The sequence below is a fragment of the Branchiostoma floridae genome, chromosome 2 (assembly GCF_000003815.2).
Source record: "Branchiostoma floridae strain S238N-H82 chromosome 2, Bfl_VNyyK, whole genome shotgun sequence".
NCBI lineage: Eukaryota > Metazoa > Chordata > Leptocardii > Amphioxiformes > Branchiostomatidae > Branchiostoma > Branchiostoma floridae.
In genome coordinates, this window is record NC_049980.1 from 13,297,558 (window position 1) to 13,318,357 (window position 20,800).

General features: G+C 41.1%; 1 protein-coding gene across 1 annotated transcript in view; it reads right to left on the reverse strand.

Annotated features, from left to right (window-relative positions):
* Positions 1-3,690: 3,690 nt before the first annotated feature.
* Positions 3,691-20,800, reverse strand: part of LOC118404247 (dystonin-like) — a 54,078-nt gene continuing 36,968 nt past the window's right edge. Inside the window, exons 8-17 of the mRNA XM_035803296.1 lie at positions 13,310-13,444; positions 11,865-12,031; positions 11,144-11,303; positions 10,515-10,599; positions 5,734-5,963; positions 5,200-5,284; positions 4,791-5,020; positions 4,398-4,553; positions 3,968-4,054; positions 3,691-3,711 (exon numbers count right to left, since the gene is read on the reverse strand). Coding sequence (XP_035659189.1) covers positions 3,691-3,711; positions 3,968-4,054; positions 4,398-4,553; positions 4,791-5,020; positions 5,200-5,284; positions 5,734-5,963; positions 10,515-10,599; positions 11,144-11,303; positions 11,865-12,031; positions 13,310-13,444 — 1,356 coding nt within the window. The remainder of the gene's footprint in view (positions 3,712-3,967; positions 4,055-4,397; positions 4,554-4,790; positions 5,021-5,199; positions 5,285-5,733; positions 5,964-10,514; positions 10,600-11,143; positions 11,304-11,864; positions 12,032-13,309; positions 13,445-20,800) is intronic.

The following is a 20,800-nucleotide window of genomic DNA, read 5'->3' on the forward strand; positions in this document are numbered from 1 at the left end:
TCGTCCTTGGCGCTACGCGGGTCTGAAGACTGAACGGTTTTCTACAAGAATCGACCAAAAAATGCGATCAGTTACCTTCCTTACTTCATAATTATAGCAAATAAACAGGTCTAGTGGCCATAAAGGCTGCAATCTCAGCCCCACATCATTTAATTTATTCCTAAACGACTTTGTACATGTGCTTGATGATGCTGAATGTTCACCACCTTCGTTACACAACTTATTCGTATCATGTCTGTTATAGAAAATCTATGCAGATGATGTCGTGATATTTTCCGAATCCGATAAAGGACTACAAAATTCTATAAATAGATTAAGAAAATTTTCTACTAAATGGAAACTTGACGTTAACTTGAAGAAAACAAAAGTCATCAATCTTTAATAAACCCGGCCGGTCCTTCCCAAACCAAGCATTCTCGTTTGGACAAGACACAGTGGAGATAGTTCATTCCTACTGTTACTTGGGCTTGAATATTACCTCATCGGGAAGCTTCTCCCTGGCCAAAAAGCAGCTGTCACTCAAAGCGTGTGAAGCTATGTACAGTCTAAAACCACTTATCCGTTCACCTGTTTCACCAAAATGTCTTTTAAAAATATTTGATTCCTGCATTACGCCAATTCTTTTATATGGATGCGAAATTTGGGGTACCAAATCCATAAATGACAGCTCCCCAATCGAAATTTCGCATCACCGCTTTTGCAAAAATATACTTGGGGTTTTCAGAAACTGTAGTAATCTAGCATCTAGAGCAGAGCTGGGTAGATTTCCATTAGATTTAGACATATTAGGGTGATTCATTATTGGTTGTGACTTGTACAGATGGATCCTGTTACACACCCTTTGCAAGCTGATGCTCTTTTGTTTCAACATAACTCTATTGCATAGTCGTCACAGTAGAAGATCATTGTTACAACGTGTAACACTCATACTTGTTCAATGGACCCTTCCAGTCGAACGCCATATCAAACAAATAGAACCCCCTATTCTATTTCGAATACTCGGTCAAGAACAGCCCTAGTGGGGCAGGACTAGCCAAAGAAAAATGCTATGCCTTTTTTGTTGAAAACTATACTGAGTATAGTTGTTTTGGGAAGTGTAGGCGCTACATAGCATTACTTTGTTCCTGGCTAGGATGTACATGTAAAACAGTGTACGTAGAAGAAACGGGCTCTGCACTAGCGGACTTTGTATTAGGGTCTTATATTTGGCACGTGGTACAAGCTCCCTCTCCGTGAGTGACCGAGCTGCTTTCTTCTTAATTTGGTTTTTCTCCTGAGCATGTGACACTGTGCACATGCCATGCATGCAACAAACGCGGTAGAACACCTGCATCGACCACATGTCAGAAACCGGGCACTCTTGCCCACCAACAAGGTAATATTATGGAGCGCCTCCCGCTTCCGCTTTGACTTAAATTATATCGCCCTTACGGCATCTATATACGTCCCCTTCTCAAACGAATGCACCCAGTGGATGTAGCCTTCCACAAAGAATGCATAGCATTTTTATTTTGCCTGTTCTGAGAGGATTTCAGGGCCTAAAAAGCTAAACCGAAGTCAGTCGGTATCCTCAGCTTAATAGCGGCGGCGGCCATGTTTTTGCAACTCGCGCCGTTTTTGACCGAGGTTTTGAAATAGAATCCGAGATCGAACAGGGGGCGGGGCGTATGGTGTTCGGTTGGAAGGGTCCATTCATGTAGATCACCCTGTGACACTAAATCTGTATCGCAGGGCTCAAAATTCATTTTTGGGATTAGGTGCACCCAGCTTAAAAAATTGGTGCACCACTTAAATTTAAGTAATAACCTAATAATTAAACTTACAAGCTATCAAATTCTTAAACAAGTACCATGGCAGACATTTTTATCATCTATCTAACACTTAGATGTCAAGAATATGATGTATACTTGTATACTTTGATATCTTTACATACTTTGATATCTTTACATAATAAAAGAAAATATTTGGGTGCACCCTGTGCACCCACAGAAGATAATTGGGTGCACAGCTCCAATTTTAGGTGCAGCTGGGTGCACATGCACCCAGTATTTCAAGCCCTGATATGTACAATGTTAAAGTCTAGACTTTCTGCTATGTATATCCAAACATTCTGTCATAATTTGAGTATTGATACCGGTAAGTTAAAGTTTTACAAGACATGTAAGACATCGTACACTATGGAAAAATATTTAGAACTACAGATGATTTTGATCTGCGCTGTGCTATTAGTAAAATTAGAATTAGTGCCCAGGTCCCCCTTGAAATAGAAAAGGGGCGATATAAGAAGTTACCCGTGTATGAAAGAACTTGTAAATATTGTACGTTAGATATGGTAGAAGACAAAACACACTTTATCTTAAACTGACCCTTCTATGATCAAGAGAGAAAAGAGCTCTTAAAAGAAGCCACCAAATTTTATCCTAATATCTCCACGTTTACAGACAAAAAGAAAACTACTCTCCTTTTAACGTCGCAATACCCACACATTACAGAAAAAGTGGGATCTTTCGTCTTCCACTGTCTCAGAAAAAGAAGTCAAACACAGTAAGTTACATCTTTAACTAGTTTAAGTTAGACTAGAGTAGTCGCTCAGTATACTGTTTACCATTATTTGTATGTCATTTTTGTCACTTGCAATTAGCCCTCGGGCAACAATTTGCAATAAAACTTAAAAAAATAAAACCTGCCCATCGACCGTAAATTTCATGTATTTTCCGCAAAATCCAATGCAACACCACCAAAATCAGCAGCAAGGACCCTCCTTACTAGATTGACCTGTTGTGACCCCCAAACAGCTGGTAAACTCTCGCAGTGTCTTGCAAACAAGAGAAAATGACGAGATTGTGAGTGTTTGTTGGCTGTTCCCACCGTGAGCTCCTTCCCCCAGGTTGTTTATATTCCCAGTCACCTCTTAGCGGGAGGCGCGCTGGGTCTTTTAAACTCGCCTCTTCCACGGACGTGTGCATTGTGCACTGAATAATATATAGGTCACATCTAAGATGCTGTGTATATCGTGTTGTGTTTTTCAAGCACCTTCTTGGCAGTACAGTATGTTTCTTTGTGTGTTTATTAGCCAAGCTTCTGAGAACTCCTTTCCTCGGTCCATAGAGCGCATGCACAAAGCTACCCGGGGGATTATTTCGCCATTCCCGCAGAGCCAGCTGCGCCCCCCTTCTGGAGAGCCCAAGGATAGATATTTTTGCCTATTTATAATTGAATAATCGCAAACGTTACAGACCATTTAGGGTCAGGAATATATACTACACATACAAACGCCACAATATGAATTACAATGTATACTACACATATAAGCGCCACAATATGAATTACATTTTTAACAAATAGAGAACTAAAATCAGCCGCCCCCGAAACCTTAAACTTCAAGTTCCTGTTGCCCGTTTCACGACGGATTGGATACTACTGTTACAAACTTAAACTCACATTCTAAACTCGGAAATTCTGCTGTCGCTGTGAGGTCTCGCACATGCTAGCATCGGTTTGTGTAAAAGGCCGACTGGACAACAGAATGCATGATAGTAGGAATGCAGAACAGTGTTCTGTGCAGGTATTTCTCTGGCTGTCTTTAGTCATCAACTCCAGATAGTACTCACATATAAGCATGCATATAAGTTCAGTGGAAAAACAGGACATACTGGACAGTTTGAGGGAGCAACACTTTTTCTGCTTGTCTCAAAGTAAGGAGAACTTTTCCTAAGGACAATGACATAACCTTTTATAAAGCATGATGAATTGAACAGTTGAATGGTATGAACGATATTTGTCTTGGGCTTGTCTTGCCCATCTCCTGTTGTCCTGCAACCTTCCTGTCAACTTGCTTATAAATGTTTTGTCCATTATTCTCTTCAGTCATTTTTGAACAATAGAAACTTTTTCACTCTCATATGAAATGTCATCGATATGTATTACTATAAACTCTTCTGTACAGAAGCCCCTGTACCACACATACATTACTCACCTGTGCTTGTGTCTGTGTGAGGCCCTCTTCCTCTTGCTGGGCTAGCACATTCAGAGAATCCCCATTCTTGCCAGACAACTGAAAAAAATTCATCTTGTGTTAGTGTGCTTGAAATCTGTCGGACCATTGTTTTTGTAGAAACTTTTGCATTAAAAATGGCATTTTCCACAACATTTGAATGTGCTGCATAGTTTTCCATCAGATGCATACCTTTTCACATAGAAATAGAAATAGATGGAGACACGGGTCATCACAAGCTACATGATTGAGGGTATTTAAGATTTGTATTTGAAATGAGCTGGCCCAAACCTATGCAGCCCCTGCTGTTGTGAAGTGGGTAACCTTGTGTATTCCCCTATCTTAATTTGTGGGCCATGCTTAAATGACATAGATGAACTCATTAGGCCCCGTTCATACTCACAGCAGCAATCACTGAGTCATATCGCTGGTTGATGTTTGCTATCTTGTGTTCCACGGAACGTGCCCCTTCCCCGGGACTCAACTCCATCACTTTGGCTCCAGCCTCGTTCATGTTCGCCACCAGGTGCTTGTGTCCATCAACCTGCTTCTTGTATTCCTGAAAATAAAGCAAAACATCATCATGATCTGGATTTTTATATTTCTTTTTTTTTTTACAAAGTTTTTAAAATACTTTGTTTGGTTATAAACATAACATTACCTGAAAAGGCATTAAGAAAATTGATATTTACGTTTTCATTTTACATTTTCCTCTTCTTTTATAAAAGACTTCCCCATCTTTATCTCCCTCCTACTATTCTTTTCTTGCTCTATTTTCCATGTCAAGTCATCTTACCCTGAATATCTCCAGCTCTTGTTCAGAACCAGCAGCAACCTCAGCTGTACCCATATCAGCCTCAACCTTGTCCAGCCAATCAGACAGCTTCTCAGTGGCATCTTTAAACTTCCTGGCCAGTGGGAGAGCTTGCTGCAATCTCTGCTGCCTGCCATTGGCCGTGGAGGAGATGTTGGCATATCGGTCCTCCAGGATGTCAAGTCTCTCTTGAATGACATGGACATCATCTCCTGTGGTGAAATTTGTTAAAAACATTTCGTTAAGACTTTTTTTTACTTTACATATCATCATATCCAATGACATGATCAGTTTCACGAGTCACTAAGACACATGTATTGACTGCATTCTGTTGACCAATCAGAGCAATTCATTTTGGAACATACCATCTGACAGGGGTGTCAGTACTAACCTGTAGCTTGTGTCAGGAGAGATTTCCCAGTTTCTACTGCGTCTTCTACAGCTGCCCTATGGTCAGTAATGTCTTTGGTGATGACCTAAGGAAAGGAAACAAAAAAAGCCAATCTATCACAAGATGCTTTCTTTAGCCTGCTCTAGTTGGTCTCCACGACAACAGACTTTTTCCTGAATGTCCTTGAAACGGTCCCTGACAGAATCCATCTGACCCTTCACTGACACCTGTTCATCATCACTACAAAGCTCCATCTATGATTGGCCAGCTTTGGTCACCTGACTGACTGCTGCCTCCTGATTGGCCACTTCATCAGCCAATGCCTGAAGAGTTTGTGGTTAGACAATCTTAAAAGGAGAGAATATTTTCAAGTTCAATCCACTATGGTTAAAACATAAAGCTAGGTTGTACTTTTGGGCGATGACATTGCTTTGGCACAATATGGTCAATACAAGCAATGCCAATTCAAACTGGAGTCTACTCAAAATATTTAAAATCCAAGGTTTTGCTGTTTTTCATGTCAAGTCATCTTACCCTGAATCTCTCCAGCTCTTGTTCAGAACCAGCAGCAACCTCAGCTGTACCCATATCAGCCTCAACCTTGTCCAGCCAATCAGACAGCTTCTCAGTGGCATCTTTAAACTTCCTGGCCAGTGGGAGAGCTTGCTGCAATCTCTGCTGCCTGCCATTGGCCGTGGAGGAGATGTTGGCGTATCGGTCCTCCAGGATGTCAAGTCTCTCTTGAATGACATGGACATCATCTCCTGTGGTGAAATTTGTTTAAAACATTTCGTTAAGACTTTTTTTTACTTTACATATTATTATTATATCCAATGACATGATCAGTTTCATGAGTCACTAAGACACATGTATAGGGCTTATTCACATGACGTCAGCATGACGTCACACCCCTCGCGCTGCCATTTTGGTATACCACTTTGTGCAGCTGCAGCGCGGCGCGAGCGGAGAACAACAAAGTTGAGACAAGCTTTCCAAAATGGCAGAGAAAATTCAGTTGTCGGATTACGCGAGGTGCCTGCAGCCCCATGTACTCCTGTGTTACAAGAAGATTTCTGCTGTTGGAATCGATCCATTTCTGATTCCAGAGGACCAGTTAGACGCTGATAGTTTACCAGCCGTGGAATCGATCGACCTTGTCTCGTACCTGGATTTGGACACAAGTTTCTACACACCAGGCCGACAACTATGTCATGTCCGGGTTTGTGGAAAGTCTGAAGGCAAAGGTTCTTGCTGGGAAACACGTTGTCCTCGGAAAAGTGAAACACTCTCAGAATGGATCGACCCCAGCGCCCATGTGTGGATCATCGCAACTCCCGGCGGGACCATCCTCAGCGTACACTGCCGTGACTGTTTGGCTGGACTTGGTGAGTGCTGTTCACATGTTGCAAGCATCCTCTTTTACTTAGAAATATATCTCCGACATCCCTCCGACGGACTTACCGAATGCATGGCTTCCACGCACAACTCCGTTTCCATGCACAAATCCAATGGCGGAAATGAGAAACATCGACTGCAGCTCAGCAAAAAAACTCAAGATAACATGTCCACAACTACAAACCAACGGAAATGACGAGTCTACAACCAACACATGTACACCAAGTGCTACTGAAATGGCTGGATTATTTGAGAAGCTTGACACTACGAAGTTCAAGTCTCCCTTGTTGAGTTTTGAGGACCAGCATTTTGAAGCATTTCTCCCAACCAGCCACAACGTAGCAACCATTTCTGAGCTTGCAGATCAGAAATATTTGGACATGAGCTATGACGATCTTCTGGAGGAATGCTCCAAAGTTGAAGTGCAGCTATCGGACAGCGAGAGAAAACTGATCGAGGAGGACACCAGAGACCAGGCACGGGGAAGTTCTTTCTTCAAGCACAGGGCTGGGAGAATCGGGGCCTCGATCAGTAAACAGGCCAGTGCCACCAACCCCGCCGTGCCCTCAAAGTCACTGATAAAAACAATTTGTTATCCGAAGATTTTCTCTTTCACCACAGCAGCGACAGAACATGGGTGCAAGCATGAGAAGCAAGCAATTGCTGAATACAGAAAAATGATGGAGACCAAACACAAGAATTTCAAAGTTGAGCAATGTGGGATGTTTGTCCACCTTGAGCACCAGTTCCTACATGCCACTCCAGATTTCATTTGTAGCTGTGACTGCTGTGGCCAGGGCTGTGGTGAGGTGAAGTGCCCACATTGTCTAAAGGATTCCAGCAGCCACCCTCCCACATCCTGGTACTAGAGAAGGATGAAGTTGAGAAGGCACTATGGGATGTATGACTGTCTTAACAGGTGAGAAAGTTTCCTCATCTTTACACGTATTATCCCAAGTTGTCCTAGAGATGGTGTTGTTATTAAAATCTGTTGTTATTTTTCATTATTAACCTTGTTCTTCCCCTGTGTTACAGTACAAGTCTCCAGTCCAAACGAGCAGCCCCCCTCCCACATCCTGGTACTAGAGAAGGATGAAGTTGATAAGGCACTATGGGATGTATGACTGTCTCAGCACAAAGACAAATAGAGTTGCATTACTGTTAATGGTAAGGCCAGCATCAGGAAATTAAAGAAGTGAATGAGAAAGTACTTTAATATTGAACATTCATTTATTCTTATCAAAGGATGTAACACTTTTGCAACACATCTTCATAAACCTTTGAATAGAAAAAAGACAGTTCAGTTATTTTTTCTTATTACATAATTGCTATTATCATAGCCTGAATCTGTTTTGAAATTCTTAGAATGCGATAGCCTAGACATCTTCATCTCACTGTAACTCAATGCTGCAACATTTCTCCACTGTCGAACAGTCAACAATGTAAGTCTTAGCAAAAGAATAGAACATTGATGTGAAATATCTTAATAAATTTATGAATTGAACACAGATCATCTATTTATTACCCCCTACCTACATGTATCACCGGTGAGCAAACGAGGCTCTGTAAATGTGATGGAGGATCCATGTTGAATGTGTGCATGATTGGACAGCACACACGTAAATCTACCTGTGTCCACATACCATGTAAAGGCTAGAGTTAATCGTGGACATTAAGGTCAGAGTAATACTGTCCTAACACACCTGTGTCCATTTATGTGAAGGGTACAACTGAAGGACACAGGTTTGTTAGGGCAGAACACACTCTGACAATTCTAACCACCATTGGCTCCGTTGATCCAGCACTAAGGCTCACATAATGGATCTCCAGTGTTCCCTGCAGCATTGTGTATTTCTGCTTCAATTATCCGATCACACGTTCGACATGGATCCTCACATTTGCAATGCCTCGTGTTTGCTCAATGTCAGCAGGATCGAGTTGTTTGCTACCACGAGTGAATGTAGGAATGGCCAGCTTCACTTGTGTAGAGCAAGGCTCTCTTCAATTGTGAAACCACGATCAGCCATGACTAAGTCACCAGGTTTCAGCTTGTCCAACAGACCACAGTTTGCAGTAAGGGTCTCATACCGGACTTTTGTCCGCTCCTTTACAACAGTGCTTAATTATGCAACTTTAATGGGCGAAAATCCAATAAAGAAACAGTTCGGCGGGAGACGTTTTAATTTCTATTGAAAGATCACATATCCAGTAATCAATAAAAAAATTGTTTTCCAAATCTGACCGATGGATCGATTTTTATAACATCTATAACTGCACATAAATACTATCCAGAAAGTGGGGCTTTCCTTCAGTGACCCGCTGACCACATTACTCAGGACAAACAAACGTACACGTCCGAGAATCGCCCGAATGCCGAAACTTTTCCACCCGATCCTGTCAGAAGTACACATCCTTTCATCTCAAATCCTTCGATAGGACATGGGGGCGATAAAAGGCAATTTATCATCCACATAAACACACCATTTGGGGCCCCATTTATATCTTGGAAGGATCTACGTTTGAGTGCCCACCCGCGGAGTAATACCGGAACGAGACCTAAGGTGCTTGTCTGATGTGCGCCCACCCCATGCCCTAGACACAAATCAGATGGATCCTTGTGGTGTGATGCCTACCAGTACTTTAACTGTGTTGTGGTTCTTGTAGTTACTGAAGGTCTGGCCTCTTGCGAGCAGATTAGAAGGCCTTTCAATGAAAACTTCAAAACAGTCAATGATGATAGTGACTTTACTCCCAAATGAGTCCCGAAAACTTGATGGCATGGTACGGATGATTGCCTCTCGTTCAGACCACTTGATAAGAGGTGTCAGACGTATGTCCATCACAATCATCCATGACCAGAAAACCCTTGACACAGTAGGCTGACTGATATTGAATCGATACGCCAGATCTTGTTGAGGCACATTGAGCCTGAGTTTCATCAAGACCATCACAAACTCCTGAAATGGCGTCAAGGCTTTGGTTTTCCTGGATACATGTGGTGCAACAAAATCAAAAATTATCTTCCATGTGCCAAAGGCTGGCAAACCAGTGTAAAATCTCACCCTGTCATCACTGTCGCGACAGTGAAGTAGTTCTCAGTGAAATCCTGCACAGCCTTTGTTTCCCTGAACAGGTACTGTAAATGCATTTAAGTTCGCGGGGATTTAATTTCGCGGTAGCGGGAAAAAGGACTTTTCGCGGTGGATTTAAGTTCGCGGTAACACCGTAAACTACAGTCTAATACCATAATAGAAAAATGTTCGCGGTGGATTTAAGTTCGCGGTGAAGTGGTCAACGCGAAAACCGCGAACATTAATCCACCGCGAACATTTCTGCATTTATAGTAACTCCCTGAACTCTGTTATCTGACAGTGTGTACATTTCTCTGAACTGGAGGGATTCTGTGTTTCCATCTCGGGAGCTGCTAAAACCTCTGCAGGTACTATCACGGGTTCGATGGGACAGTTTTCAGGTTGATCTTGTACAACTGAATCCTCGGGAGCAGTCGCAAACTCATTGGGAACAATCACAGGCTCGTTGGGACAGTTTTCAGCCTGACCTTGTTCAAAATCCTTACTACACAAGGAACAAAAAAAAAATTCACCTTTTCACGTTTTTCTGTGCTGCAGCCGTCCTACGTCCTGTCCTACTCCCACAGCCAACAATTAAACACAGTACCATGATGACCAAGCAGGCAGTTTTGTGCAGAAACTGTGGACGGTTTGAGGAAAGCTGCATATGACAATGCGCGCGCGACTTCAGTGGTACACCAAAATGGCGGCCAACGCGCATCGCTTAGGGTCACAATTGGTTGCTAGTAATGGGGGTCACGTGACTAAATAAGCCCAATTGACTGCATTCTGACCAATCAGAGCAATTCATTTTGGAACATACCATCTGACAGGGATGTCAGTACTAACCTGTAGTTTGTGCCAGGAGAGATTTCCCAGTTTCTACTGCATCTTCTACAGCTTCCCTATGGTCAGCAATGTCTCTGGTGATGGCCTAAGAAAAGGAAACACAGCCAATCTATAATAAGATGCTTTCTTTAGCCTGCTCAAGCTGGTCTCCACGACGACGGACTTTTTCCTGAATGTCCTTGAAATGGTCCCTGACAGCGTCCATCTGACCCTTCACTGACACCTGTTCATCATCACTACAAAGCTCCATCTATGATTGGCCAGCTTTAGTCACCTGACCGACTGCTGCCCTCTGATTGGCCACTTCATCAGCCAATACCTGGATAGTTTGTGGTTAGAGAATCTCGAAAGGAGAGAATTTTCTTCAAGTTCAATCCAATATGGTTAAAACATAAAGCTAGGCTTCACAATGTGAGTTTCTTTTATCACATTCAACCACAGCCAATTTTATTACTGACATTTTGGCTTTTTCCCCCTGCCTTCATTTCATTACCATCCTCTCTATACATATGTACCTACATTTCCATACTGCACTTCAATTTCAGTTGACACAAGTGTGGACCAACCATCTGCACTGTGCAGCTTCAGAGTAAAAGGCAAGAGTTAAAACAGTGAGCCAGGACACTAACCTGATGCTCTGTTGTGTCTGCCTCCATCTTGGCAGGGTCTGTGGTGATTGGCTGCTGAGATGACAGTTTCCTCTCTGTGGCCTCAACCCACTCCACCAGGGGGTCAAATGCATCCTTGAAATCCTTGGCAGCCTCCAAGATGTCTTCAAGTTTCTGTTTTCTGTGGCAGAAGATTCAAATATAGAGAGTTACTATATTATATAGGTCCTGGTCATTAGTGTTCTGCTCACAAATAGTTGAATGAGAGCTGACAAAATGATTACAGTACATTTGGAAGAACGATAATCAGGCAGGGTTCTAAAGGAACTACAGTACCTGACACATGAATATTTGGAAAAAAATCACATATCATACATATTCCAAAGTACATAACACTGGCAGCCTTCCTATATTATTCACCAATATCAAAATCTTCTGTGCTTGAAAATTTCTGATTTGAAACCTTGGATACAGGGCTGTCTCAGTCTTGAAACTTTTTTCCGCCCCACTTATTGTTTGGAGCCAATGTTGTAATTTTCCTCATTAAACATGTCATTTGAAGCTTATGGGAATAGAATTTCAACACTTTCATGTCATAAAGTTAAGATTTTTGAGACATTGGAGAATGGAGTAACATTTTTGCCATCAAAACAGGCAAATTTCTGTCCCGGGACGGGGGGACGGGTCCTTGAGACAGCCCTGCTTCATGGATTCAATTCAAATTAGTGATTCCCACTGTTACCTGTCTGTAGTGTTGATGGTGAGAGCGTCCCAGCGCTGGAACAGGTCCGTTAGCTGCTGCTGAATGTTCCTGCGGTCCCCAGGGTCTGCGATACTGGACAGCTGCTTTGCCTCCTGCTTCAGGGAGTCGACCGTCGGCTTCTTGTCATCCACTAGCCTCTTAAGCAGCTGTGAGATGAGAATACTAAGTTATTACATTCCTAATTCTTACATTTGCCATATTTTCTTGAATAAAGTATGCACCAATAATTAAAGTATACAACCCATTTGGGGCAAGTCTCATACAGACCCGTGGGACTGAAAGGTAAAAAGGAACCCATCCCTTCGCCAAGTAAGGCCACAGCAAGTAAATTTTATGGATGACATCAGCGCGCGCATTAATTTTCGCTTGATTTCAGAAAAAAAAACAAGAATTTTTTTCTTCTGCAGTGATGGTCAACATGACGTTAAAGTACCAAAATGAGCAAATATATTGTGTTGTAGCCTAATTGTACTTGTAGAAGTGACACTTGCGAGGTACCCAGGACTACATTGTAGAAATGAAACTTATTGGGTAGTTGTAAAAGTGACACCAATATGGAAGCTATGAGTGTGGTTACCAACTTTGTTGGTGATGCCAGTCTACAACAAACACTACAGTCACTTTTACCACACCGGTACATGTCTTGAATACGGGAATGAATGCCTTGTTGGCTCTGATACCATGTTTTGTCCTTTAATTCTTGTTAAAACAATCATCACAACTTTATTGCGCCTATTTTTGAAAATGTAGCCATCTTGTTTTTTTTTCACCCATCTTGTTTTTTTTCGCCCTATCGCATTATTTTTGCAGTCTGCAGAGGATGTCAGCCATAATATTTACTTGCTGTAGCCTAATCTAATTTATTCAAAACTTTAAGGTCTCATTAATGCATTGCTGAAGAGCACCTACCCCAAACAACTGACAGTATATGAACGTGTTGTAGTAGTTTAAAATTACGCACCCCAACTTTGGCAACAACTTGTATCACCTTTTCAATTTTAAAAAGTTTAAAAGTACATACTTTATTCCAGAAAGTATGGTAATTCTTTTCCCAAACTTTTAATTTTAATACCAATTCCACATAATTGATCCACCCACATGAAGAGGCTAGGGATTTATTTCTGAATCACAAAACTTAAATTTGATACTGTTGTTTCATATGTCAACTTTACACTTTTCAAAGAAACTGTTGAATTGGTTATCTGTATGACTTGTACATCACTTCAAGGAATGGTTAAAAAGCACTCAAAATATAACTCATAGTCATAACCAGGAAAACTAATCAAAGAAAATGCCCTATCTTGCAGTGGTTGAGAACACTTGATCTTTATGAATAATATTTTAGCAGCAGGCCATGGTACGTGTTGTCTTCCAGTGAGTGCTAGCTGACTTTGGTAACTGACTAAACAGAACTTTATAATCACCTTCTGCTCCTGAAGTTGTGCCTCAATGATCTTCAACTGAGAAGATGGTGGTCTCTGCAGCTGGTTGGCCACAAGTTCTTCTGTGTCAGACAGCCACTCAGATAAGGTCTCCACCTTAGCCTCCCACTCAGACACCTTGGAAGAAATGGATGGGTCAGCAACTTGAAATCATTATTACTTAATATTTCAATCATTTTTAGGTTTTATACATTGAAGTATTAATCATGAAAATATTCATGTTTGCACCTTAAGCATTGAACACGTAGGGCTAGCTTAAACTTAAAGTTCCTGCCGCCCGCTTCACGACGAAATGGATACTACTGTAACAAACTTATACACCCATTCTAAACTGTGCATGGAGCGTGAATCGTCTACTACAATTGCTCTTGTACGCTTAGTCCAAACATGGTTGACTACCCTGGACTTTAACCAGCCAACCTTAATCAGCGCCTTTTTTGCCGACATGAGCAAAGCGTTTGATCGTGTCAATCACGCCCTGCTACTTCAGAGTGTGGTTAACCTCTAGCTTAGCTCGAGAATGACGTCATGCATGGATCCACAACTACCTAATGGACAGGAAACAGAGAGTTGTTGCGAATGGAGACCGGAGCTCCTGGCAGACACTGACTTCCAGTATTTCATCTGCTTTGTGTTGATATAAAGTTAATAAACTATATGCAGGCAAAAAAGAAATGTTTGTTTCTGCAGGAAACATTACTTATAAGTAATATGATAATAAAAGTTAATGTATGTAACTATGTATGTATGTATGTATGTATTGTACCTAATTTTTTTCGAAATTAGTGAATTTTAGGTGGTGCAGGTTGAAATTCAGTGGTGCAACCTAGTTTTTGCCCCAGGTTGCACAGTGTGCAACCTGACTCAGAAAAGTATTTTGCACACTAACAAGGCAAAGGAATATTGTTTTTATAGCTTAGGGATAAATTCGAAAGAATCTTGAGAAAGAACACTTAGAAAATTTATTTTCAAGTCAGTCAAATTTTCTAGATGACGTAGATCACAAAAAAGCTTTTAACTTAAGTCCATAATACCAAGAAAGTAAATTTTCCTGGAATATCATTTTATTTCCATCCCTTCCCATCATTGTCAAGAACATCTATGGAGCCTACACTGATAAGAAAATACAACAAAAGTCATGCAACGAGTGCAGCAAAAATCAATCACATACAACAACAACAACTACTTTATTGGGGCTCCTAAGTCCTCTACTATCGAGGAAAAGGGTTTGTTTTATGGGGAAAAACATACTTTTTTTATAGATACATGAAGTAGAGACTTCTGTTCATTATTCTGAGATAAAAAATCGGGGACATATTGACAAAAGAAGCCATCCCTGTAAATTCAATCTGATCAACTTCGATTGGCATGATTGCCATCTTAATTGCTCTCTTGACAACAACACTGTATATGCACACATCATCTACAGGCTTCCCAAATGAGGAGATCCATGGAAACTGCACTCATCCCACTTGCAGTTTAAGCAGTCCTCAGTCCTTCTCTGCCTTTCTCACACAGGATCAGGGAGCATAACCACATGCTGAGCATCATCTGATTGGTTGTCACCTCCAGGTTCATTAGAATTGGCTGGAAAACTATTACTCTCCAAGCAGAGGTTAGGCTCCGGCTGTTTTTTTAACGTTTTTTTTAGTCGTTTTTATCGGGCTTTCTATTTTGTCATTTTATCTAGCTGTGTCCGGCCTAACCTCTGCCGGCACTGACCTCGGGGCGGAGCAAAACTATTTGATTCCATTGAAGAAAGGTGCCAGAACTCATCCTCGGGAACCATCAAATTGTCATTAGGGGTAAGGATTTTACGGCCCGGGATTATGATACGTCCGGCATCTTCAGCCCGGCTGCGGATGCCACCCGCTGAGTCTCCTATTCACGCAACACAATGACCTCTGATGACCTCCCACCCGTACGCAAATGTACAAATTTCTAGGGCAGAATTACAGTTAAATTCATAGCGTCAAAAGTGCAATATATAAGGCATTCTTTGTGAGCTACTACAAATGAAAAAATAATTCGAAAAACGTCCTGACCCACAGATACCAGCTCCTGTTGACAATCAGTCTGGCGAAAACACCACACCTCCAGTTACGACTGAAAGTACAGGCAAGAAGGATGTCAGGATATTCGCAGACTCTTTGTGGAACGACGTCAATCCCGAGAAGATGTACAGGAACAAAAGTACCAACATTGACAAAACAACAACGTTACCCAAAGCTGTCGAAAGGATCAGAATGACACCAGACACCACCACTGAATTTGTAATCATACATGTTGGCTCCAATGACTTGGATAATACTAAAACACGACCGGACAGTATTGATTTATGTTCGGAGCAAACACGTAAACTGATCCAAACGGCTAAAACGGCCTACCCGAACGCAAAAATCTCAATATCACAGGTGCTACCGAGAGGGGCAAGCATGCACTCTAAGCTAAATACAAACATAGCTATGTACAACCATGTTGTCGAGAAAACTTGCTGCGAAGACGATCGGCTTATATATATCAGACATCGGCTCCTATCAGAAGACAGGTCTCTATACAAACCAGACAATATCCATCTCAGACCTGGTGCAGGGGTGAGTCTGATGGTAGCAGATGTTAAACGCACGCTGCGCCACTACCAGGGACCTGGAATGGACAGACACCATATGGAACCCACCAGACAGTACACAAAGCCAGTGAGGAAACCACATATGATGCAGAACACCAAGATACATATACAGCCGACACAGTGCCCTCCCATGCGACCACCCTTCAACCCTGCTGAATGCCCACTGCCCATGCGACCACCCTTCAACCCTGCTGAATGCCCACTGCCCATGCGACCACCCTTCAACCCTGCTGAATGCCCACTGCCCATGCGACCACCCTTCAACCCTGCTGAATGTCCACCGCCGATGTTCCCGTGGAACCCAGTCCCCCCACCGCCTCCCATGTGGAACAACGGTAACCAACGGACTGAAGCGACACGGAGTGCATCACAGGACAAACGTCACATGGCAGAGAAGCTCGTGAACATGCTGACGGACTTTCTGAGACACTGATATAGACATGAACTTTGGAAGGATATCAGACTTGATCTGACTGAATCAGGTGACCTAGAATATTCGCTTTTCGTAATTGTAAATGCCAAGGATGATAGTCTTATTTGGCATCATATTGTAGAATACATTTGTGTACATACTTTGATCCATTGTTGCGTTAATTGTGTATTGATACGTTGTTGCGTTAATTTTGTATTGATACACTCCGCTCACATGTAACCATGCTCTAACTGTTGTCTTGTGATACATCTGGTTTCCCCATTCGACACCTTTGGCCCAAGAATGTCTGTTCAAAAGGTAGCACTTAAGTTTTGTTCTTGGAATGTTCAAGGTGGTCTTCGGAAGAAATGTCAAGATGAAGAATTTGTTTCTAGTCTAGAAGAATATGATTTTGTTTGTCTCCAGGAGACCTGGCTTAAGCCAGGAGAAAAATGTATAATAGATTCTTTCAATTACTTTAGAAGTGATAGGGATGTTAAAAAGACTGCCAGAAGGAATTCAGGCGGGATAGTCATAATGTTCAAAAACACTCTCACCAAAGGCCTTACAAAACTACCATCTAAACACCAAGATATCCTCTGGTGTAAGTTACATAAGATATTCTTTGGCCTAGAGCAAGATTTGTTTGTCGGCTGTGTGTATTTCTCTCCGGAAAACTCATCAATCCCAGAAACAAAAAACAATTCCCTATTTGATATCGTACAAGATGACATATGCAAATTCTGAAATCAAGGTAATGTCATGCTGCTTGGAGATTTTAATGCCAGAACAGCCTCCCTGCAGGAAACAGTAATTGAGGATGATTGCCTAAACCACGATTTTATAGACATAAAAGACACGCCTCACAGGGTTAGTTACGACAAAACAAGTAATAGATATGGTAATAATTTGATTGATCTCTGTATAGCAGCCAATCTTAGTATCCTAAATGGCCGGGTTGCAGGAGACTTATCCGGTATAAATTCACCTGCCACAAGTACAATGGTTCAAGTGTGGTTGATTACTTCATTGTTAGTTCGGATTTTTTTTCCAAAGTTCAATATTTGAAAGTGAACGACCTTTCTGTGTTTTCAGACCATTGTTTACTGTCTTGTTCTATTTCCACAAACTATTCACCGTACATAAAAAAGGTTCAAACCCCGACTAATCCTCTGCCAAGTATATACATCTGGGATGATGACTCAAAAGCGAAATTCTCAGTCGCGCTAGACGATCCATCAACATTAATTGACATACAAAATTTTATGAATAAGTCATTTTGCAATGTAGACAGTGCAGTAAAGGAATTTGCCGGCATAATAACACGTGTAGCGGACAAATCTTTACGTAAAATCACCTTCAGGAACCATAGAAGAAAGAAAAAGAAAAGAAAGCCATGGTACACTTCATCATGCGCCTCGCTGAAACACAAAATCAATAACTTAGCCTCCCAGTTTTCAAAATGTCCGTGGAGACTCGATATCCGCCATACATATTTTAACAACCTTAAGCTTTACAAGAAAAAGATTAAAACAGAAAGAAAGCTCTTCAAAGAAAGACAATGGAACGATCTTTATAAACTTTGTAAATCAGACCCACAGAAATATTGGAGAGAAATGAAAATTCAAAACCAGGATGGAAATGATAAAGATGAAAATAATAACATAAGCCCTGAAGAGTGGAAAACTCACTTCACAAATCTGAACGATCTTGTTAAAAGTAATGAAGCCGACACTGATTTTCACCAACATGTCTGTCAGAAAGAACCAGATCTTCTCCAGACAACGAGAAGTAATACCCAAGTTGACATAGGAAGTGAGGAACATACCGAAACTATTATCAAGAACCTTTCAAATAAAACAGGAAATCCTTTGGACTACGACATCTCAAAAGACGAAATCATAGCCGGACTACATAAACTGAAGGGCCGTAAAGACTGTGGCACAGACTCCATCACCAACGAAATGCTAAAATGTGGTGCAAACCAACTTGTCATGCCACTGAAGAAACTGTTCAATCTCGCCATCCAGTCCAGTACATTTCCCAAGCAATGGAGTCAAAACATTCTGGTCCCAATACACAAAAGTGGCAACACATCCAACCCGTCAAATTATAGAGGGATCGCAATTTCTAGTTGCGTTGGTAAAATGTTCACTCTCATATTAAGTAATCGTCTGCAAAACTTTCTAGAAAATAGCAATCTATTGACTCCCTTTCAATCCGGATTTAGACAAAATTTTCGGACAAGTGACAACATCTTCGTGCTTAAAACTATCATCGATAAACAGTTGTCTGAACCTGGTGGCAAGTTATACGCGTGCTTTGTTGATTTCAAAAAAGCGTTCGATTCTGTTTGGAGAGATGGCTTGTACTACAAATTGTTATCATCATGCATAGGTGGACAATTCTTCAAAATCATACAATCCATGCATTCCAACGTAAAATATTGTGTTAGAACTCCTAATGGTCTATCAGATTACTTCAAGTCCACTTGCGGCGTACGCCAAGGATGTAATCTAAGTCCACTTCTATTTAACCTTTTCATAAATGATCTTCCATCCGAGTTGTCTTCATCATCATGTAACCCTGTTACTCTTGAGAATACTCAAATTAACAGTCTTCTATGGGCAGACGACCTTGTCCTCTTTTCAAAGTCAGAAAAGGGTCTCCATGAGTGCCTAAAAAGACTGGACAGATTTTGCTCACTCTGGAAGCTAGCAATCAATAGAGACAAAACTAAAGTGATGATATTTTCCAAAAATGGTCGAACAGGTAACATCAAAAATTCAAATTTCAAATCACAAGGACATGCCTTAAACATTACAAACGTCTATACCTATCTGGGGGTAGATATAACACCCTCCGGATCATTTCAGCGTGCAACAAAACAACTGAGAATAAAAGCCCTCCGGGCTTCTTTCAAACTTAGATCCCTCCTTCTATCAAACCACAATCAATCCATTCCGCTAGCCCTTGATTTATTTAATAGTTTAGTCAAACCAATTCTGCTTTATTGTAGCGAGATATTGGGAACAACAGTTCAATCACGGGATTTCAACCTTAATGGAGTAACGGAATATACAAATGAAAACATAAGACAAATAGTATCCAACATTATATCTCCGATACTAGGATCAGATGTTAATATCCGTAGAGCTAATCGTGTCGGAAAAAAATCTGACCCACCATCTAATCGTCCGGTTTTGATTCGACTTAGCAAGTACAATGATAAGTTACAAATGATATACCACTCCAATACATTAGCAAAACAGAACATTACGGTAATCCAACCTCCGATTTCTTACAAGGTTTCCAACCTAGAACAGTTCTTCTAAACTTCTACAAGATACTTCTCCGCGTCCCCAAAAGTTCAGTTAACGCTGCCGTGAGGGGAGAATTGGGCATGTTCCCGCTATATACAAATGTATAGATACACAGACTCAACTGGTTAAATATTGGATAAGATTGAACAGCCTTTCGAATGACAGAATAGTGAAAACTTGGCATATAATGAAGCTGTAAGACTAGAACAAGACTGGGTTATACATGTACGAGATACACTCTGCAGACATGGGTTCCAAAATATTTGGTTGAACCCTACCATAAACGCCAACTATTTTTGAAACATGTACAAGGAGCGCCTTAAAGATGAGTTTCTGTCCAGCTGGCGCCAAAAAATCAAAAGCTTCAGTAAACTCGATACATATTCAAAAATAAAATCTGAATTTCATATTGAGAAATACTTGCTCTCGGTCCAAAACAAATCCTTCGTAGCTAATACAACAAAACTCAGAATTGCTGCACACCGATTAGAAATTGAAAAAGGCCGACACAACAATATCCCAGCAAGCCAGAGACTGTTTCCAACATGCAAAGAAGGCGTAGAAGATGAATACCATTTCATGATAGAATGCCCAACTTACATAGAAGAAAGAGCTAAATTAATGCAGACGATAAAGTACAAATCATTACCAAAGACAAACAGAGAGCTATTTCATGTACTTATGTCATGTCCCGACACTGTTTCCGTTCACGTAGGCCAATACATATATACATCAATGCAGAAAAGGAACCAAATGATATCAACTTAATTTTGTATACATTGTAATAGTAATGTATATACTAGATGATAAAATCCTCGTTATGTCTCCTCTCAATCATATTGTTTGTTTAAAATAGAGCCTGAATGTAGTATGTATTAGATTCATGTTATTAGCAAATAGTCTGTAGCAACATTCTGGATTTGTTTCACATTGTACACTGTGTTTCTTCGAACATTGCATAACCTTCATCTATTGCTACTTTAATAGCTTAATTCCACTACTAATATAGTGCTAGTTCTCTTATACAATATAACGTTAGTTTGCCATACATTGTGCCCGTTCTACAATTGTTGCGCAATAAACCTTGACTTGACTTGACTTTACAACAA